Source organism: Magallana gigas, chromosome 3 (assembly GCF_963853765.1).
Source record: "Magallana gigas chromosome 3, xbMagGiga1.1, whole genome shotgun sequence".
NCBI classification, from domain to species: Eukaryota; Metazoa; Mollusca; class Bivalvia; order Ostreida; family Ostreidae; genus Magallana; species Magallana gigas.
This window is the reverse complement of record NC_088855.1, coordinates 17,942,992-17,965,754: the sequence shown is the minus strand read 5'-3', so window position 1 is coordinate 17,965,754 and position 22,763 is coordinate 17,942,992. Positions and strand designations below refer to the sequence as shown.

The window sequence follows — 22,763 nt, the reverse complement described above, 5'->3', positions numbered from 1 at the left end:
AGTGTCAAGTCTAGACATCAAGCCTTTCACCAATAAATTGGTGTAATCAAAAATCTTTAGACCATGTGAATGAAAAACCTCCTATAGGTACAGAGTTATTGCCCTTTGCATAAATGATGTTCCTTTGAACCCTCCCTCTCCCTCCCTTGGAAAAGAAACAAAATGAAAAAATAAACAGTCTTGAAACTTTAAACAAATGAATGTCTTGGTTCGTTGAGAGGCTTTTATAATCTATTATAATCTAATCTATTCATTCCATAAGGACTCTAGGTCTCTTCCAGCAGTTACCTGGTTACGGTAGATTCCTTATGTTATCCCTGTAAAAGTTTTATAACGTTATAACTTCGTAAATAAGAGTCACATTTAAAAATTAATTACGTAATTGTTGATTACAAGTTAAAATATTCATACTTTAACTGAAAGGCATCATTATGAAGCTGCACAGGGAGTTTGAAATAACCATGATGATGTCAGACTCAAAGTCTCACAGGAGACGATTTGGCTGTTTCTTTTATCAAACGCACTGATGTACATTAACAGTAATTTAGTGAATTTACTAACTTTTCATAATCAAATTATTAATTGGTTAAAAGAGATGTTAATATAAACAATAAAATGCTTTCTTTGATGATCCATGCGGGTTATGAAGGTAGCGAATGAGTCACCAAAGTGAGCATTTTATTGTTTAAATCTATACTGGATAGCACAATTAGCTTATAAAAACTAGTTCACATTGTGGTCCTGAAAATGTATTTTCAGAAAGTATGTACAGAAACTGATAGAACATACAAAACATGTATTTCTGGGTGAGAAATGAATGTACATTATATGTGATTTAAACTACATGTAATTGTCATTATTGCCTAAAACAGAGTCGTACAATGCATAAACCTTCGATGAAAATAAAATATAGGCTATCACTGCAACCCCAAATGCAAATATTCTGACGTAGATGAATAAAAATGTTCGTTTTTTAAAAATCACCCTGGTGGCTCGCTTTTGAAGTTTAGTTTGCAGTGCAGTTACATAGGTGCACAGAAACCAACCCTCTCAATCATTACATGTACATCATAATGCACATGCACACAATAACTTATGCAAACAAGTCTATAAGTATCAAGGTACGGTCACACTGACTGGGGTACTACTCGTGACTATGTCCCTGATATTACTGTTTGTTGTCAAGTTTTGTAGAGTGGAGTTTAAAGCGTAGGTTGCATTAGTTATAGAAATCATATCTGGTTCATCTTGATAAAGAATGCCTGAAAGTAAAAGAGAGGAAAAGGATATTGGTTTATAGAGAGTTTTGGAATGAATGGTAAATTGAAAACACTTTTCAGGTACATTCATCTTATTCTATTATAATCTTTTATTAATTTCAAAACGTAATTAATTTTTACGATGATAAATTTACTTTTGGGATGACAGTATCATTGCGACTCAAAAATCTCAAGAGTTTAAAATTTCTCCGCAACTTACCTGCAACACAAGCTGTCATAAAGCAGGCAATATTCCCAGCAACCATAGCACGCAACATCAGTTTCGCGAAATCTTTTCGCTTCCGTGGCTCGGCGGCGGAGAGCGCACCGAGATTGATACCCATAGCGGCAATACTGCCGAACCCGCAAAGAATGTAGGTAGATACCACGGCACTCCGGCCCTAAAAACACAGCAGCAGCAAAGAACATCTTGTGAAACGTACTAGGTTTTTTAAATCATGATTTATATGCTATATGAACAAACTTTATTTCTTTTACATTTTCAGATGGTTAGCTTTGTATCATAAAACTACTGGATTAAATGGGGAAACATTGGTGGTTTTTGTTTCAATCTTTTTTTATATAATTTTTTTCGGTTTTACCACTACAGAAATATATATACAAACATAGGATTTGTAAATTTGGACAAAAACCCTTTAATTAGAATTAAAGAATTTTTCTCGAAACATCTACCTGAATATCCCCGGCTGTTATATAACCACCGAGATCGGCAAAAGCCAGGAACTCATTGATGACAATCTTTTTGCCGATAAGTTTTCCTACCACACGGCAATCGGACCAAGGTATCCCCATAATGAATGCTAACGGCATGAAGATGTATGCAGGCACGTAGCATCGTTTTTGTAAGTGGGGGGGCCAGACCCATCCAAAAAATCTTGACAAGCAAAACAAAAAAAAAAAAAAAAAAAGAGGAAAAAAAAGGAAAATTATAAGTTTTCCAAAAATCTTCAAAATCCTAATCCGTCGGGGGGGGGGGGGGGGGGGGGGGGACTCAACTATACTTCCAAAAGAAATCTTCCCTACCAAAAAATTTTTTCCTCCAAATCTTGAAAATCCTAATCCGTGGGGGGGGGGGGGGGGTGTAGTAACTTCAATTTGACTACTCATTTCCTTATTTTCATATCAATTTTTTACTAACTTCCAAAAAAGTGGGGGGGCCAACTCCATTATGATTCATTTTTTTATATGTAAAATTTAAAAAATTTGTTGCTGCGAGAAAAAGTGGGGGGGCCAGGCCCCCCCCTGCCCCCCCCTGATGCTACGTGCCTGGTATGAACAGAGAAACTACAATAAGGACAATGCTACGGCATTCACAAATTTGTTGCTTTAATGGCACCTAGGTTTCTCGTGTTTATTTTTCTTGCTAAGGTCCATATAACTTTGTTCTTACAAATCATTTTATTTTTTTCTAAAGCAATAATTTTCAAAAGTATAATTGCTCCGATTGATTGTTCTAGAATACTTGCGTCAAAAGACACTTCCGGGTGCCCCACGCGGCTCCCGAAGTACGACAATGTGGCGTCTATGAACGCGAGGATGGCGACGAAAGCCACGAGATTGACCACCACATTGGCGACCAACCTCACGGCGCCCATAGCTCCAACGGACACCGCCTCCATGATGTTCCGTTCTTTTCTAAAAGAGAGAAGAATAAAATCGCCAGTTGGAGATAACAGTTATTTTTCATATCTACCAGCAAGATGCATTTGAATAACAAGCCCCCCCCCCCCCCAAAAAAAACATACCCGACTTCTAGTTCCATTTCCTTGCTAATTTTGAAATCCGTTTGTTTCGTTTCTGGAAACGCTATTTTTGCAACAGCTAAGGCAGCGGGGGCAGACATGAAAGAGGCAGAGATTACGTGCTCTGCCGGCACCTGCCATAATGTTTTTTTTATTGATATACATGAACAATTTATTTCTAATTTGATAAAAATAGCAATCGAATAAATGGACCAAAGATGTATTCCTGCATAGGATGAACTTACCCCAAACTCTATGTATGCGGCCATCACTGTTCCAGCCACAGTTGCAAAGCCGCTGGTAAGAACAGCGTGCAATTCTGAATTCGTCAGGTCATTCAAAAATGGTTTTAGAATGACGCTCGATGCTACCTTAAATCAAACGATCAAAGTATTATCACACGATGTACATGAAACTGGATTTTAAAACTTCTTTTTTAGTTTTATCTTTAAATTATGAATACTTTGCAATATCTTACCTGACCGATGAAGATGTGAGCTGCAGTAGCAAACGACTCGATGGGTGCCGTCTGCATCAGAAACCGTAGGACGGCAGCGATGACGCGAATAATAAACTGCATGATGCCGAGATAGTAGAGGACGGACACAACAGCACTGAAGAAAATCACCACTGGTAGCACCTGCAGGATGTTTGTACATATATTAGTATTAGGTAAATTTACGTATCAAGTAATCATTTGAATATAAAACCGATGAATGGGAAGACAGCGATTAACCATTTTCTTCTGATGTGAAATGTGAAAAAGGACATTACGTGTAAGTTACCCCTATTTTCTCACAGAATTCTTCATAAAACTAGTTATTTTATTTGAAAATACTTACATTTTACAGTGTCTTTATCTGTGATTACACCACAAATCGATTTTGGAATGTATATTCACCAATGACTATTTTCATATTTTTAAAATCATACAATTGCTGAAAATTATATAAGGAATAAGGAATCATTCTTTGAGTATTATGAGGTGATAATTTTGGTCGGGGCGTGATCAAATCCAAGGGATTTATGATAGATTTGATCCCGCCCCGACCGAAATTATCACCTCATAAAATTCAAAGAATGATTTCCTATTACTTATATTTATATAATTTTAGGCCATCGTACGATTAAATCTTTAAATATAAATAAGCAAACCCCGCCGGCGCCTCAGTTTGGCGTCATTTGTATTATGGGTTATATAGTACAAAATCGATACGTAGTGTTATCACAGACAAAGACACTGGATAATGTAAATATATAAATATAAGTATATATCAGGCGTGATCAAATCTATCATTAGGCACTTGGGGCTTTATTGGATTGATAACTCTGACCTTATTTAATCACCCCATAATACTCAAAGAATGTTCCCTTATTGCTTAAAGAAATACAATGTAATCTTTTTAATATTTCGATCGATTACGTAATAAAGAAAACATTCTGGCGTTCTATGGTATTTCTTATACATTAAAATGCTTTCTTTGGTGATTCATGCGGGATATGAAGGTGGTGACATTGCAGAAATAACCCGCATTAGCTGGTTATGTCATTTTTTTTCTGCAATGATCGTAACCTTCATAACCCGCATGAATTATCAAAGAAAGCACTTGATTGTCAGCATGTACATATTTCTTTAAACATATTTATAAATTATGTATCATCTATTTAGATGTATCATCTAAATAGACGTTATACATACCTTGAAGGCCACAGGATGGAGAGTATACCCAGGATCCCCAAACACAAACTTGGATCCGGCGTCTGCGTAGGACAGGAACTGACTGACACTGTCCCCTAGGAACTTACAGGCCGCGTACCCCACGGGCCAGCGTAGAATCACTATTCCCATCCCAAACTGTAGAAGTAGGCCCCAGGTAACGGTCATCCACTGGACCTAAACAAGAACACATCTAAAAAATGAAATAGTAATGTTGGAACCTTAACAACTTGGTTGGTCACATAATTAAAATCGGACAGGTTTTAATGGCTTCTCTAAAGATCTGATCACTGTTTTGCTCTTCGTTCTAGTTTTTGGTTCATTCAAGGATATATATATATATATATATATATATATATATATATATATATATATATATATATATATATATATATATATATATATATATATATATATATATATATATATATATATATATATCAAAATCAAATAAAGATATAGTGTATGTGATAATTTCACTTTCTTAGAATTTCTGTTGTGTCAAAAGAACGCATATGAAAGTAAGCCCTTTTAAAATGACATCTAACAGCCTGCAACGTATTTAATTTGTACCTCTTTAAAAAGGTTAAAAAAATAAGTCAGTTAAAATGTACATTGACTAACGTTCGGTAAGGATATTGGTAAATAGCAAAATTAGGGTTAAATATACAAAACATGCACGTGGGGAGAATTTAGAACTTAAATGAGAAAAAACTATATAGAACCATTTTAACAAGGCCTTGGACTTTTAGTAGGATGTAAATATCTATTTCTTGCGTCAAAACAGGTTAAAATGACGCTGGTTTCAAGCAAAATGTACACCGATTGCGTAGCCTTCGCCCAAAAGCCAGACAAATCTTGTTGAGTTTTTTGATTTCAGTATTTAAAATGCTTCAGAAAGGCATTTTTAATAGGCAACAGAAATTTTAGTGTCATTTGTTGAGTTATAAACGAGTTACAGGGCTTGAAATTCTTTGCTGTGTAAACAAAGCGTTTCATTACATTTCGAACGTTGAAGTAAAAATTTTAGTTTTAAACCTATAACGAATGTTTTAAATGTTAGGAACTGTTTATCTGTGCTTAAAATAAATAAAAAGATAGACAAATAAGCTGGAAAAAGATTTTTTACTGGTATATTGAACCTATGTAAACAAAAACAGGGCACGAGCCTTGTTTACATGACAAAGAATCGTGATCCCTGTATCTTGCTTATAACTCTACAACTGACTCTCAAATTTTATTTGATCATTAGAAATGCATTTCTAAAGCATTGTAAATATCAAAAATATAAAAATATAATTTTACCAAAATCGTGACCATGCCCCTTTAAAAGAGCCATTACTGAGTGGCCAGCAATGAAATAGACAGGCCTACGTCACATTGCCGATTGACACAACTACCCAAAGTCCAAGCTCTTGTTAAAATGATTCTATCGTTCCAATGCATTTGAACTTAGAGAATGTTCCGACTGTTGAGATTAATTAAGAAGACTGCATAGTCAACATATTAATCATCATATCAAATATGATATTTTTGGCAAAAAAATAAAAATAGCCACAAACTAGTAATGGCCACGGCCATTATGCCCTCTGAACATGACGAAGTTTCTTACCTTTTTCGGCGACGTCGACGTTATCCATAGAACAATCACAAAGATGGCTATCCCCCCGATAGGTATGAATCTGCGGACACTGGACCAGATGTCCCATATTAGGAAGACGACCAGGGCCAGGGTCACCACCACCGTCACGATGCTGGGGAGAGAGGGGGAAACAAACAGTGATGCGGGTACAACGGACATTATTTAATGGGGTCAGTTGCTGTTCATTCAATAAATGTGTGAATCAAAAAAGTTTTAGAAGTAAAAAAAAATTGAATTATTAATAACATATCGGTAAATGAAACCACTCAAGGGCCGCTTACTTACAAAGTGTAAACTAATCTACTTGCAACTATTTCACATATACATATAGTGTTAAAATACTTACATTCTTATTTTCGTTCTTAGTGGTCTTTTCACCCGGACTAGGAATTTCGATTGCAATGAAAGGACGGGTTTCCAAATTTCGACTCTAAAGATCTTAAAAATCACAATGAAAAGAAGCACTGCCTCTAGTAGACAAACGAAAATAGCTCCAGCGGGGTCATAAACAAGCGAGAACACGACGTACACAGTGTATAGGAAAAACAACGCTAGATACATCCCTGGTACGCCATATTGCCGTAAGCGTCGTTTCCATGGCGACTGAACGATGCTCCTGGCTGCCGAGTTTGATTCTTTGGACGGCACCCGTTTCAAATCTTTTTCATCTTGGCCAGGAATGGAATCCCCTACTTCTGTCCCGTATATGTCGATCAGACGATGTTCTTGGGCGTCCTGTACGTTTGTATACTTATCACCGGAGTAAGCCATGCGGGAAATTTTATTTTTGGTAAACAACTTATTTACAATCTCTGACTATTCAAAGTCCTTATTAGTGCAGTTTTTGAACCCAATTGTACAATACCATGTACTCCAGTGAATAACGTTTTTGCATTGGGGTCAACCAACTATCTTGTCCGCAATGATAAGACTGAAGACGTGGACACATGGATAAACGATGTATACACACATTAGATTAAAGAGATAATTAAAGTATGGACATCAGTTTTTGTCTATGGACTAGGTCAAAATATTGTGTCCTATGTTTTCTGTTGTTGTTTACGTTTGTTTGTTTATAACTGAAATGTCAAAGGGTTGGTTTCTGTACATTCTGTTGGCCAAACTGCAGATACAAATATAGAACTTATTTGTAGCAAGTGTGGATCCATAAGCCCCCCCCCCCCCCCCCCCCCCCGGTGATGTTCAGGGAGTGATGATCGTCTGAGAGATTTATAATTTTACCCATAGTCTGGTACCCGCCCCCGCCACTCCGTTTTCACTTCGTTTTCCCAAAATGAAGTGAAAACGGAGTGGCGGGGGCGGGTACCAGACTATTTTACCCATTATGTTTAATAATTTTTTGGGGGGTTTTGGGGGGGGGGGGTGGTCTTTCCTTTTAATGGCATATCTTCGTGGCTTTGCTTTTTTCGATTTAACTACATGCATTTGATAAGTGTTTTGATACAAGTTTGCAAAAGCATATATTCAGCCTTGAATATTTTAACAAACAACAAGAAAAGGAAAATTGCCTTCATATCGAACCCACAACCCCAAAACCTAGTTCTCTATGGTTACAAAATGTCTGGTTCACAAACCACTTAACTATATTAGTCACAACAAAGTTCGTGGTTGGAATACTACATACGGTGTGTTCCCGTTTTGCACACATTTGATAATTGGGTATAGAACAATAGGTGTGATTTGTGTTGTGAAAGCAATTATAGTCTGCTTTCGGTCAAAGATTTTACCTGGATTTTTACCAGTGTTTTATCAGTGCCTTAACGATAACGAAGAATACAGATATTTTGTTGTGTTTTAGGTCTAATAATTATCATCATTTTATTTTCGTTTGATAAAAAAAAGATAATGACATATTTAAAAAGTCTGATAAAAAAATAATGATTAGATTTGATGAATTGACTTTTACATTTTTGTCCATTTACCTTAAATATAAAACCAAATGAATTAGGAAAAATTGCTGGTCCAAAGCCAATTGGAAGCTGATTCAATGGATAATTATATGATGAAGGGGAAAACCACATAGACAGTTATATGGGGTACTCCGTGTCTCTTTTTACAATTGAGTTGCAAATTATGTAAAACGCATGTTTATAATATATACATACGACTCTGGCCATGAATTTACGGACTTGCATCATTTTTTTTTATAAGTTCAGTTGTTGTGATAAAAAAAAAATTCAAAGTAAAGTGGGTCATCGTTTTTGTTGATTGAAATTTGTTTGGTTTCCATTAAATCTTCTTTAGACTACGACAAAGATATGTACCACAGACCCACTCTGTGAAAGATAAGGCATTGAAGTTCTGAAAAATAACACGATTACGTTTCCTTACACGCACGCTACATGTAACATATTTAAAAGTTACAAATCGATGGTTTGTTGAATATAACTTGTTTCGAATGATTTTAAAAAATCATAAGTTTTGTTGATATTTCAATTTTGGTGAATCTTAACCGTCCTGGTATAGGCAATTAGGCAGTGTACACGCCTAATCCACCAATCATCTTTTTAATGTTCACGTAGTATGCATTAGCTTTACCTTAAGTATTCAAGATAGGGATCAATTAGAGCCACCCTTTAGTGATCAGTCTGTTTGTCCGTCTGATATCACTTGTCCATAGCATATTTTCTTTTCTTTGGACCAATCTGGCTCGTATGGTGGCATATCTCTGCCCCTTGTGTGCAAGTTATTTTTCTATTAATTATGTGGACATGCAAGATAAATATGTTGACATGCAAGATAATTATGTCAACATGCAACATAACTATGTTTACATGCAAGAAAACTGCAATCAAATAAGAGTTATAAAAAATCTCAAATATCGCCAACATGTGACTTTCAAGATGCTAGATACGCTACCTATTGGTGTCAACATGCAACTTAGTTATGTTAACATGCAACTTATTTATGTTGACATGCAACTTATTTATGTCGACATGCAACTAAGTTATGTTAACATGCAAGATAAATATGTTGACATGCAACATATTTATGTCGACATGCGACTAAGTTATGTTGACATACAACTTATAAGTTGCATGTCAACATATTTATCTCGCATGTCAACATAAGTAAGTTGCATGTTGACATAAATAAGTTGCATGTTGACATAAATAAGTTGCATGTTGACATAGATAAGTTGCATGTCAGCATATTTATCTTGCATGTTAACATAAATAAGTTGCATGTCGACATAAAAAGGTAGCATCTAGCATCTTGGATGTCACAAGTTGGCGATATTTGAGAATTTTTGAGATTTTGTATAATTCTTATCTGATTGCAATTTTCTTGCATGTCAACATAGTTATGTTGCATGTTGACATAATTATCTTGCATGTCAACATATTTATCTTGCAAGTCGACATATTTGATGGAAAAATAACTTGCACACAAGGGGCAGAGATATGCCACCATAGGCTCGTACCCCATCCACAGAGTACCTTTAGTAATGCCTGGATCACATTTGAGCCGATGGTCGAGCGAACAATTTTTCCTCGTATCGTCTGCTGAAGAAACATGATCGCCCGACATTGGTATCGGATGACGCGGAGCAGGCACTTTCATTTCTAGGAACATCGATGTCCTTACATGTAAAAGGTTGAATATTTATAAGTCGCCAAATCGCCGTTCGATCATCGAAAATTTAGCCCCAGTTGGATTTTTACGGTAGACCGATTACATGTTTCAGTTTTACCGTCGCTTTTCAACCGCCTGACGGTAGATGTTTAACGTAGTCCGTCTACGGTCGGTCCTCCATCAGCCGATTTGTCAAAATCGCCCGATAACGATAGACCAGTCGTCCCTCGGCCGATTTTCGGTCATCAATCGGTGTATGACAGAAAATTCCAAAATGTCTAAATGTCGTCCGACCGACGACAGGCATAGCAAATGACTGCCGATGATCCGACGATGGTCGAGGGGAGCTCAAAAGATTATTCAACGACTGTTTCAGCTGAAGATATCAACCACGGACGCAGGAAAAAAAAATATTAACTTGGCACGCAGACACAAAATTGGTAGGCCAACCAAAAAAGCGGTCGATATCGGCCAAGACAGCGGCTGATGAACTGCCGACTGTCGCCTAAATAATCCCATTTTTTGCATAAAGCTTTTGGGTAAAGGGTATGCAGTGACTTTGAACCACTTTTCTAGGTCAAATGTGAAGGTCAAAGCAAATCTATTTAAAATCCAATTTTGATCACAAATTCTTTCCCATAGATTAAACCAAAAGAATGCCTGTATGTAAGAGTGTTTCAATGACCTTGAAATAAAAGTTTATCCTGACCGGAATACCCTTTTCATATATATAAAAGTCCTAGGTTAAGATCAAAACAAAATCCTTTGCAATGTTTTCATCCTAATGTCCATTATATAAGCAAAGTTCTTGGAGATGGTCACCATCTCAACAAAGTCCAGTTATGAGTTGACTATGTACAAGTAGTTCTAATTACTTTAATGACACACTAGATATCGTGGAGACTCTTGACTGTTTTAGCAAAGGACATTAGGATGTACATGTAGGGTTCACTGTATTTCTAAGAAGAAACACTTTTTGGCATTTGATGTATAAAATTTATTCAAAGCCACCATAAATCTTCTAGCCACAGGCAAGTCCAACTGGACCGAAGTGACAATGGAGAGAGAGAAGGGCATTACACTGAAAGGGTTTTTAACCTTGACTTTGGATCAAGATGATTAAATCAAAGTCACTGTATACCAACTATCAACTAGCAATGTACGTGAAGATTTATAGGCCAAACATGGCCAAAGGGGGGGAGGAATAAGACAAATGAAATCAGAGGATAGACAGATAGACAGACAGACAAACAGACAGATAGACTGATTTCTATAAGGACTTTATATTATAGCGAAGTATGCTCATCCTCTATATCTGCAGTGAGTACTTAGTAAACTGCATGTAAGTCAACTGCTGAAGTCAAGTGTTTGAATGGGCAGAGATTGTAAATAAGTTGTTTACCAAGAATAAAATTTCCCGCATGGCTTACGATGCTAAGTATACAAACGTACAGGACGCCCAAGAACATCGTCTGATCGACATATACGGGACAGAATTGGGGATTCCATTCCTGACCAAGATGGAAAGGATTTGAAATAGGTACCGTCCAAAGAATCAAACTCATTAGCCAGGAGCATCGTTGAGTCGCCATGGAAACGACGCTTACGGCAATATGGCGTACCAGGGATGTATCTAGCGTTGTTTTTCCTATACACTGTATACGTCGTGTTCTCGCTTGTTTATGACCCCGCTGGAGCTATTTTCGTTTGTCTACTAGAGGCAGTGCTTCTATTCATTGTGATTTTTAAGATCTTTAAAGTCGACATTTGGAAATCCGTCCTTTCACTGCAATCGAATTGGCTAGTCGAAAGACCACTAAGAACAAAAATAAGGATGTAAGTATTTATAAATTATATGTTAAATATATGCAAGTAAAATATTCTGCACATTCTTAGTAATAAAGAGCGGTTCCGGTTACTGGTATGTTATTAAATAATTCAAAGTAATGTTTTTGACTTTTAAAACAGCAACCACCCCCATTAGATAATCTCCGATGTACCTGCACCACTGTTTGTTTCCCCCTCTCTCCCCAGCATCGTGACGGTGGTGTTGATCGTGGCCCTGGCTGCTGAGTTTGATTCTTTTGACATTACCTTTTGCCAATCCTTACCATTTTGACAAGGACTCTCTACTCTTAAATCTGTTCCGTTCAAGACGATCAGACGATGTTCTTGGGCGTCCTGTACATTTGTACGTGTGTACTTAACACCGGAGTAAGCCGTGTGGGAAATTTTATTCTTGGTAAACAACTTCTTTACAATCTTTGCCCATTCAAACACTGGACATAAGCGGGTGTCTAAATTACAGTTTCCTCGTTGCAGATATAGAGGATGAACATAATGCACAATTATGAGAAATCCTTAGTGCATTTTGTAACAGTTGTGCATGATGATGTAACGTTATTGTACTGGGGTCAAACAAGCACCTCAACGGATATCCGCAATTATAAGACTCAGGACATGGACACACCGATGGTGCAAAATTAATAGTAAAGGGATAAAGTATGGAGATCTGTGTTGGATTTGAGGCGCACGCGCGGATTTTAATTTTTTTTTCTTGGGTGGGGGGAGGGGGTTGCTGGTGGTATGAAGGGAAGGGAGTTGCTGGTGCTCTGAGGGAGATGTCAAAACTTGTAACCATTTACATATAGTTTACTAAATAAGTTTCGGGGAGGGGCCCTAATCTTATCATAACAATCAGAAATAAAACTCGTTGAGAATACAATTTGCAATTGTTTTTGCATAAATGAAGGTTTGTTGCATTTATAGTCACATCGAACACGCCTTCCAAACTATATGTCACGTGACTTGCCGACTATAATCGATCATTTAGACTTTTGTCAAAAAAAGTGAAAATCATTCATCCCAACACACATGCGAGATATTTGAGTTTCAAAAAACGTCTAGAAGAAAAAAAGAATCAGTACAAGTTCGTTTATGCATTACTTATAGTATAAATTTCGCGATGGAAGTCAACATGGTGGTATCATTCTATAAACACGACAGGTATAGGTTTCCAAATTAATTTAGCTGCTCAGCGTTTTATGCCAAAATCTTAGATGATTGACTGTTCTAAAATTTCAAAATTTAGGTATGAATGGGTCTTGATTCCATTTCTAGAGTACTTGTTTTTTTTTTTTTATTAAAGAATAAGTTTTTTATTCAAAGTTATTATTGATTTATGACAATGGAGTCTGGACCTATAACGGGTCAAATTCCCAGTTTTCACAAAAAAACCCAGCTTACTTTATTAATAATTGTAATACAATTAAACTTACTCACCTCTACTGTAGTTTGTCGACGCAGCTCACAGTGATAGGCGGAGGCTCGTAGTTCATCCTTCTCAGTTGAGAAGGTGTTCGAATTACAGAGGGCGTTTTACTATTCATTCATTTACTTTTAAATAAAACAATTTTTCAGATTTTTATTAAATTAGTATGAATTTTTTTTTTAAATATCCTTTATATAATGACAACAATTATGCAATGTCTGTGTTCTCACAGTACAAACAATGTGGGATAAAAATAGCGCTAGCACAGATTCAAAACCATTCTTATATATAAGTAGATAAGTATCAAGCATTAATGTACAATTTTTATTTGACAGATAATGCAGTTGAATTACAGATGTACCGATGAACACTTTCAGTTGTAAAGATATTTTTATATGTTCATAAAATTATGCCATTTCAGCATTCTGGCTACGGGGGATTTTTCAGGCCTAAGGCTTGTATACTCTTGTCCTTTCACACTGCTGTCTCCCACTGGACAAACCGATCTCACTCCAGTGATAAGTATTAGTTACCCTATACAATATTGTTGGCTATGTGCCGATACCCGATGGGCGTGGTCATAGCGACACGAAGGAGCGTGAATTTCTAAAATGACTTTCTATCCCCGACCAACATTAATTATAATTTATTTATTTTTTTAAATTCATAGCCATTAGGAATAAATCGACTGTTCATTGTCATATTTTTATTTTTTGTTTTTTCGTTTCTAGACTTCTAGTATCGATATTTGCTTCAAAGAATTAAACTTATTAACACAATGTTATGGATACGAACCTTAAGTTGTGCAATGCTTCTGTTTAAAAAATCAAAATAAGATTTAAATTGATGATGTTGGCTACTCTTTTTAAAATCCTATTTGATACCCTGTATCAATAATATACATATACATACATTTAAAAAATAGCTGAAAAAACACACACATACACACATATATATATATATAAATATGTGTGTGTGTGTGTGTGTGTGTGTAGATAAATAAAGCCTTGGTACAGCAAAAAATACTTAAATAAATAAAACAGAATGCGACAGTCCAAATTAAATAAATTGTTTACTGTTAGCGCTTTCAGCCGACATGGCTGAAAGCGCTAACAGTAAACAATTTATTTAATTTGGACTGTCGCATTCTGTTTTATTTATTTAAGTATATATATATATATATATATATATATATATATATATATATATATATATATATATATATATATATTTGACATATACACTTGTTTTGTGGACAGAGTGAATAGCGCCAATCAGATTTGACATTTATCATTCACGATTTCTCGACATAAATTTCTTGATAATTTCTTTTTCTTATATATATATATATATATATAAGAAAAAGAAATTATCAAGAAATTTATGTCGAGAAATATATATATATATAAGAAAAAGAAATTATCAAGAAATTTATGTCGAGAAATCGTGAATGATAAATGTCAAATCCGATTGGCGCTATTCACTCTGTCCACAAAACAAGTGTACTATTTAAACGCGTTCCTATCACATGGCTGATTTTCAATAAGACCTTTTACAAGGGATATAAATGCGTTTCTGTTGTTCGCACACATGTAGGAGATATATCATGTTAAAATAGGGTCTTTCTGATGAAGCCAGTGCCGAAGTTGTTTTGTCAAGAGCTACAAATAAGATTTATCCGACGAACTTTGAGTCAGTTATCCGTGTTGAGTTATTGGCAATTTTGATCTGGAGGAATATCTTGCTGTGAACAGTATTATGACGTGTTTGAACACAACATTCTTGATGTTGTTTTTACCTGAGATAGTGGGCGGAAAATAAGTGTGGGAATATGCCCAGATAACCCACACTTTTAACAATAGAAAACACACCAAGCTACGGTACAATGCGAAAAAATCATATGATACTTTATCTGCACCAAAATACAACATCACTAAGAAACCGATAAATCAGATCTAAAGTAGAAGTGTAGATACATAGGTGCATAGAAACCAATCCTCTAAATAATTACATCATAATGCACATGCACACAATAACTGATTAATGCAAGCAAGTCTATAAGTATCAAAGTACGGTCACACTGACTGGGGTACTACTCGTGACTATGTCCGTGATATTACTGTTTGTTGTCAGGTTTTGTAGAGTGGAGTTTAAATCATTGGTTGAATTAGTTATAGAAATCATGACTGGTTCATCTTGATAAAGAATACCTGAAAGTAAAAGAAAGGCACGAGTTTTGGAATGAATAGTAAACTGAAAATATTTTTCAAGTACATTCATCTATTATTCTTTTATTAATTTCAGAATTTATTTTATTTTTACGATGATTTTTTTAATTTTGGGAGACAGTATCATTGCAACTCAAAAATCTCAAGAGTTTAAAATTGCTCCGCAACTTACCTGCAACACAAGCTGTCATGAAGCAGGCAATATTCCCAGCAACTACAGCACGCAACATCAGTTTGGCGAAATCTTTTCGCCTCCGTGGCTCGGCGGCGGAGAGCGCACCGAGGTTGATACCCATAGCAGCAATACTGCCGAACCCGCAAAGAATGTAGGTAGATATCACCGCACTCCGGCCCTAAAACAGCAGCGGCAGAGAACGATTGGTGAAATTTTTAGATTTTCAAATATGATATTAAATCATGATTTGTTTGCTAAAGAAAATGTATTTCTTTATCATATTTCTTTATTACATATAGTCGGATTTATACCCGGTATTACAAAACTACTGAATTAAATGGGGGTAATATTGGTGGTTTCTATTGCTTTGTTTTAAGGGGGATTTTTGGTCTACTCTTTTGATATATTTGGTTTTACCACTATGAAAATCATACCCCGGTATACCAACAAAAAATTTTAATTTCAAAAAAGAGTTTTAAACAAATTTTAACAAATAACCTTTAATTAGAAAATTTAAAATTTGGTTAGAGAATTTGTCTCAATATATATGTATATCTACCTGAATATCCCCTGCTTTTATATAACCACCAAGATCGGCAAAAGCCAGGAACTCATTGATGACAATCTTTTTGCCGATAAGTTTTCCTACCACACGGCAATTGGACCAAGGTATCCCCATAATGAATGCTAACGGCATGAAGATGTATGAACAAAGAAACTACAATAAAGACAATGCTACGACATTCACAAATTTGTTGCTTTAATGGCACCTGTGTTTATTTTTCTTGCTATGGCCCAAATACCTTAGTTCTTATGAACCAGTTTATTTTTTCAAATGCAAAAATTTTCAAACGTTTAATTGCTTTGATTAATTTCTCTAGAATACTGTCATGTGGTAAATTTTGAATTTACCGGGTGGCAGTAAATACAAAATTTACAACAAGACAACTACTACCACCCGGTAAATTCAAAATTTACAACATGACAATACTTGCGTCAAATGACACTTCCGGATGCCCCACACGGCTTCCAAAGTAAGACAGTGTGGCGTCTATGAACGCGAGGATGGCGACGAAAGCCACGAGATTGACCACCACATTGGCGATCAACTTCACGGCGCCCATAGCTCCAACGGACACCGCCTCCATGATGTTCCGTTCCTTTCTAAGAAATAAAAGAATAAAATGAATTCCAATTAGAGACAGCAGTTACTTTGTATATCTGCCAGCAAGATGCATTTGATTAACATGTGCCAAAGAAAACCCCCATACCCGACTTCTAGTTCCATTTCCTTGCTGATCTTGAAATCCGTTGATTTCGTTTCTGGAAACGCTAGCTTGGCAACAGCTAGAGCGGCGGGGGCAGACATGAAAGAGGCAGAGATCACGTGTTCTGCGGGCACCTGCCATAATTGTTTTTTGTTATGCATGACTAATTTAGTGTTTATTAAAAAGATTGATAAACATTTCAAAATCCCGAAGTAATTCCGAAAATACACCAAAGATATATTCCTTCATAGGAAGAACTTACCCCAAACTCAATGTATGCAGCTATCACTGTTCCAGCCACAGTTGCAAAGCCGCTGGTAAGAACAGCGTGCAATTCTGAATTCGTCAGGTTATTCAAAAACGGTTTCAGAACGACGCTCGATTCTACCTAAAACCAAGCAATCATGAATCATCACACAATTTACTTGTTAATACATTTTAACTTCATTTTTCATATTTAAACAGAAATCAATACATTGTAATATCTGACCTGACCAATGAAGATGTGAGCGGCAGTAGCAAACGACTCGATTGGTGTCGTCTGCATCAGAAACCGTAGGACGGCAGCGATGACGCGGATAAAAAACTGCATGATGCCGAGATAGTAGAGGACGGACACAACAGCACTGAAGAAAATCACAACCGGTAAAACCTGCAGAATGTTTGTACATATAGACGTTTGAAATACATTTAATCATGTGAATATTGATCAATTGAATTGGAAGACAGTAGTTAACCATTTTATTTTATTCGAAAACATTTATATTATTCCGAGTCTTTCTCTGTTATAATATTACGAATCGATTTTGTAATGTATAGTCCAATTCATTTTATCGATGACTTTTGTGATTTTTAATTGAACAATTGTTGAATATTATATAAGTATAAACAAAAGTAAAAAAATCATTCTTTGAATAAATACGCGGTCGGGCTTAATCAAACCTATCATAAAACCATTCAACTTGTTGGATTTGCCAATCCAACCCCCCGAACCGTATTGATCATCTCAAAATATCCAAAAATGTCATTAAAAAACGCAGCGTAATCTTTTTTTTTTTAAATATATTTCGATTTTCGTAATAGAGAAAATATTCTGGTGCATGTACTACAGATTACAGATATCTAAATAGAACAGCTTGAACATGTAATATCCTAATTCATTTATCACGAGCTCAGATTCAACGTGTAGAGGGGGGGGGGCACAAAATGGAACAGCCAATTGACATGTATATAATATATTGTAAATGTAATTTAAAAAAAAGGCTCCTTTTTTTAAAGTAGTGGAGAGACAAAGTCCACACCCCCCTCTATGTTGCTACGTGCCTGGAGTTCCATTTCTCTTAAACAGTGAAACGATAATTAAGACGTGAGTTAAGTATCTTCATAAACTTTACGTACCCCGAAGGCCACAGGATGGAGAGTGTACCCCGGATCCCCAAACACAAACTTGGATCCGGCGTCTGTGTAGGACAGGAACTGACTGACACTGTCCCCTAGGAACTTACAGGCCGCGTACCCCACGGGCCAGCGTAGAATCACGATCCCCATCCCAAACTGTAGTAGTAGGCCCCAGGTAACGGTCATCCACTGGACCTAAACAAGAACACATCTAAGAAATGAAATAGTAATGTTGGAACCATTTTAAAAAGAGCTTGGACTTTGGGTAGTTTTGTAATACAGCAATGTGACGTATGCCTGTCTATTTCATTTAAGGCCACTAAACAATGGCTCTTTGAAATCAACAAGATCTGTCTGGCTTTTGGTTAAGACTACACAATCTATGTATATTTCACTAAAAACCAGCGTCTTGTTTAACTTGTTAGATGCAAAATATATATAGGGCGTCCTACCGAAAGCCCAAGGTCTTATTAAAATGTTTCTAAAAGGTTTACCATGAGATATCGTCATCCACCGAGTATGATTCCCTCTATTTCTTACGGAAATTGATTGAAATTCATAGCTCTGGTGAAATGTACAGGACTGAAATATGCAAGACCCGTTTATCGTTTGGTCGAAACCTGCAGCAACCCAAGAAAAACCACGGACTGCATTAAATAATCTTGCATGAAGATGTCAGACTCGAACTTTTATAGGAGAAGATTTGGCTGTTTCTTTTCAGTAACGTTCTGAATCGAATAAAAAAGGCTTTCTTTGATGATTCATGCGGGTTATGAAGATAGCGATCAATACAGAAAAAAATGACATAACCAGCATACGTGGGTTATGTGTATTCTTTCTGCAATATCGCCACTTTCATATCCCGCATGAATCCCAATAGAGAGCATTTATTTGTTTAAATGAACTTGGTTGGTCACACGATCAAATCTGAGAGGTTTAATGAGTGATCACGTTTTTGCTCTTCGGTTTAACTATACATTCATTAAAGTGAAGTAATGCATGTGATGTAATCTTTTTCGGACTATATCTCATGTCAAGAGAGTTTTAACGGAGAGTTTATAGCATGCTACGTAATTAATTCGCATTCCTCTTTGAAATGGTACAAATATAAATAAGTCAAAGGAAATTTACATTAACAAACGTATGGTAAGGATATTGATGAATCGCAAAACTTAGGGATAAATAAACAACCCTTGTCATATGCTTCAAATTCCTGAGTCTCCTCGCACATGGTGAGGATTTAGAACTTAAATGTGAAAGGCTATCAGTCTAATGCATTTGAACGTAGGGAATGTTCAGATTAAGCAGAATGCATGGTCAAAAAATTGACCATCTTGTTTAAGTATTATACATTTTATTGCATTATTGTGAGGGAAGTATGAAGATTTATTCCCCCATTGAAAATCATATTTTTATATGACTTTTCTGGGGGAATAAATCTACATATTTCACGAACGTTCATGCAATAGATTGTTTATCATACCGAACGACATGTGATATACTTTAGAGTACATTGATTTTTACTCGTTTTCCAATCCTAGTTAAGCTTTAACTTTTAGTTTTCTGATATAGGAAAGGATTTGAAACGATTTTTAATAGGATTAGTCATTTTAATTATATTATATGCTCCTCCTCCGGATTTTTTTATAAGTATGGAATGAAAATTTGCGAGGTTGGGATATAATGGAAAATATGACGATAACAGGGAAATATGAAGTTTTATTGCCCTGGCATGTCATTGTCTAGAACCAATCAGATGTCGCGTTATATAGAATCATATTGAGGTATAATAATATGTTTTGACCATAAAATAAAAATGGCCACGGCCATTATGCCCTCTGAACATGACAAAGTTTCTTACCTTTTTCGGTGATGTTGACGTTATCCATAGAAATATCACAAAGATGGCCATCCCCCCGATAGGTATGAATCTGCGGACACTGGACCAGATGTCCCATATTAGGAAGACGACCAGGGCCAGGGTCACCACCACCGTCACGATGCTGGGGAGAGAGGGGGAAACAAACAGTGATGCGGGTACAACGGACATTATTTAATGGGGTGGTTGCTGTTCGAACCATATGTTAATCAAAAAGTTTTAGAAGTCAATTTTTTTTTTTTGAATTATAACATATCAATAAATGAAACCACTCTTTATTACTTACAAAGTGTAAACTATTTTACTTGCATTTCTTACATATACTGTTAATATACTTACATCCTTATTTTCGTTCTAAGTGGTCTTTTCACCTTAACTAGGAATTTCGAATGCAATGAAAGGACGGGTTTCCAAATGTCCACTTTAAAGATCTTAAAAATCACAATAAATAGAAGCACTGCCTCTAGTAGGCAAACGAAAATAGCTCCAGCGGGGTCATAAACAAGCGAGAACACGACGTACACAGTGTATAGGAAGAATAACGCTAGATATATCCCTGGTACGCCATATTGCCGTAAGCGTCGTTTCCATGGCGACTCAACGATGCTCCTGGCTGCTGAGTTTGATTCTTTGGACGGCACTTGTTTCAAATCCTTTCCATCTTGGTCAGGAATGGAAACCCCTAATTCTGTCCCGTACATGTCGATCAGACGATGTTCTTGGGCGTCCTGTACGTTTGTATACTTAACACCGGAGTAAGCCATGCGGGAAATTTTATTCTTAGTAAACAACTTATTTACAATCTCTGCCCATTCAAACACTTGACATGAGCGGTTGACTTACATTCAGTTTACTCAGTACTCATTGCAGATATAGAGGATGAGCATACTTCGCTATAATATAAAGTCCTTACTAGTGCAGTTTTTGAACCCAATTGTACAATACCAGTAGTCCAGTGTATAACGTTTTTGCATTGGGGTCAACGAACTATCTTATCCGCAATGATAAGACCCAAGACGTGGACACATGGATAAACGATGTATACACATCTGAGTAAAGAGATAACTGAAGTATGGACATCAGTTTTTGTCTATGGATTAGGTCAAGATCTTGTGTCCAATGTTTGCTGTTGTTGTTTGTATGTATTTACGTTTGTTTGTTTGATTGTTTGTTTGTAATTGAATTGTCAAAGGCTTGAATTCTGTACATTCCGTTGGCAAAACTGCAGATACATATATAGAACTTATTTGTAGCAAGTGTGGATCCAGTATTTTTCCCCCAGTGATATTGAGGGAGTGATGATTGTCCGAGAGAGATTTATAATTTTAACCATTATGTTTAATCATTTTTTTTTTTTTGGGGGGGGGGGGGTCTTTCCTTCTTATGGCTTATCTTCGTGGCTTTGCTATGAAGATAGAGGGGGATAAGATAGTGCAAATGTCCATTTTGTGTAGTTTTGACCACAATTTTTTTCCCATGGATTAAACCAAAAGAATGCCTATATGTAAGAGTTTTTCAATGACCTTGAAATAAGATTTTATTCAGACTGGAAAACCTTCTCCTTATATATAAAAGTAATAGGTTCAGATCAAAACAAAATCCTTTGCAATGTTTTCACTCCTATGTCCATTATATAAGCAAAGCCAGATGGTCAGCATCTCAACAATGTCCAGTTATGAGTTGAATATGTACAAGTAGTTCTAAGTACTTCAATGACGCACTAGATATCGTCAATACTCTTGACTGTTTTAGCATGAAAGGACATTAGGATTTAAGGTACACTGTAGTTCAAAGAAGAAACGTAAAAGTTTTCTGGCATTTTGATTGATAAAATTGATTCAGAGTCACCATAAATCTTCTAGCCACTGGCAATACACAATTGGTAAGCCCAACTGGACCAAGTGGCAATGGTGAGAGAGAAGGGCATAACACTGAAAGGGTTTTTTAACCTTGTCTTTTGATGAAGAAAATCAATTCAAGATCACTGTACACCCTCTGTCCACTAGCAATGCATTGAAGTTTTATAGGCCACATTTGGGGGGGGGGGGGGGGGGGGGGGGGGTAGAAAATGAAATCGGATGATAGACACACTGATCTCTAATTATTCTAACTGATTCTAATTATGATTGTCAAAAGAGAAAAAATCAGTATCTCTACAGGAGGCTACACACTGTAGATTATACTGCTCCATGTATATTCCTGGAAAAACCCTTCCATTCAAAGAAACATGCCGACAAAAGGAAAATGGGTAGTATTCCACTACATGTATTACATATAAAGTTATGCTGGTCAGAAATGAGAATAAAATTACCTACATGTACATGTCTTTCCAAAAAGACAGAAGCTCATTCATCAGTTAATTCCCCTTGCATTCCTACGAAGTTTAAATGTTCTTGAAAAATTCCCAAGATATGGATAACATCAATATGAATGACAATTGCGGTCCTACAATACACATCTAGTAAATTAGAAATATTTCATCAACATCCAGCATAAAATCCACCAAAATGTGGTAAGATTTTTGGGAGATCCTGTCATCCCATGTAATCATTATATTTCAGTCACA

At 36.2% G+C, this 22,763-nt stretch overlaps 2 protein-coding genes across 4 annotated transcripts; both read right to left on the bottom strand.

The window, feature by feature from the left end:
* Positions 1–781: 781 nt before the first annotated feature.
* On the bottom strand, positions 782–21,065 carry LOC105325927 (uncharacterized transporter YutK). 2 transcript variants are annotated; one of them, XM_066078720.1, is made up of 10 exons: positions 20,537–21,065; positions 20,180–20,321; positions 18,319–18,513; positions 17,411–17,572; positions 17,183–17,308; positions 16,924–17,054; positions 16,648–16,816; positions 16,212–16,370; positions 15,650–15,830; positions 782–1,262 (listed from the first exon to the last, which is right to left on the bottom strand). In XM_066078720.1, exons 1-10 carry the CDS (start codon positions 20,959–20,961, stop codon positions 1,117–1,119), a joined length of 1,836 nt encoding a protein of 611 aa, XP_065934792.1. In that variant the 5' UTR covers positions 20,962–21,065; the 3' UTR covers positions 782–1,116. The 2 variants fall into 2 exon arrangements, with proteins under 2 accessions (XP_065934792.1, XP_011424028.2); XM_011425726.4 differs by lacking the exon at positions 782–1,262 and adding an exon at positions 15,133–15,459 and having other exon boundaries at positions 20,537–21,064.
* On the bottom strand, positions 2,556–7,394 carry LOC117692548 (solute carrier family 28 member 3). Of its 2 annotated transcripts, XM_066078722.1 has the most exons (7): positions 6,728–7,392; positions 6,352–6,493; positions 4,722–4,916; positions 3,501–3,662; positions 3,268–3,393; positions 3,026–3,156; positions 2,556–2,915 (listed from the first exon to the last, which is right to left on the bottom strand). In XM_066078722.1, exons 1-7 carry the CDS (start codon positions 7,150–7,152, stop codon positions 2,591–2,593), a joined length of 1,506 nt encoding a protein of 501 aa, XP_065934794.1. In that variant the 5' UTR covers positions 7,153–7,392; the 3' UTR covers positions 2,556–2,590. The 2 variants fall into 2 exon arrangements, with proteins under 2 accessions (XP_065934794.1, XP_065934793.1); XM_066078721.1 differs by having other exon boundaries at positions 3,026–3,393; positions 6,728–7,394.
* Positions 21,066–22,763: the final 1,698 nt, after the last annotated feature.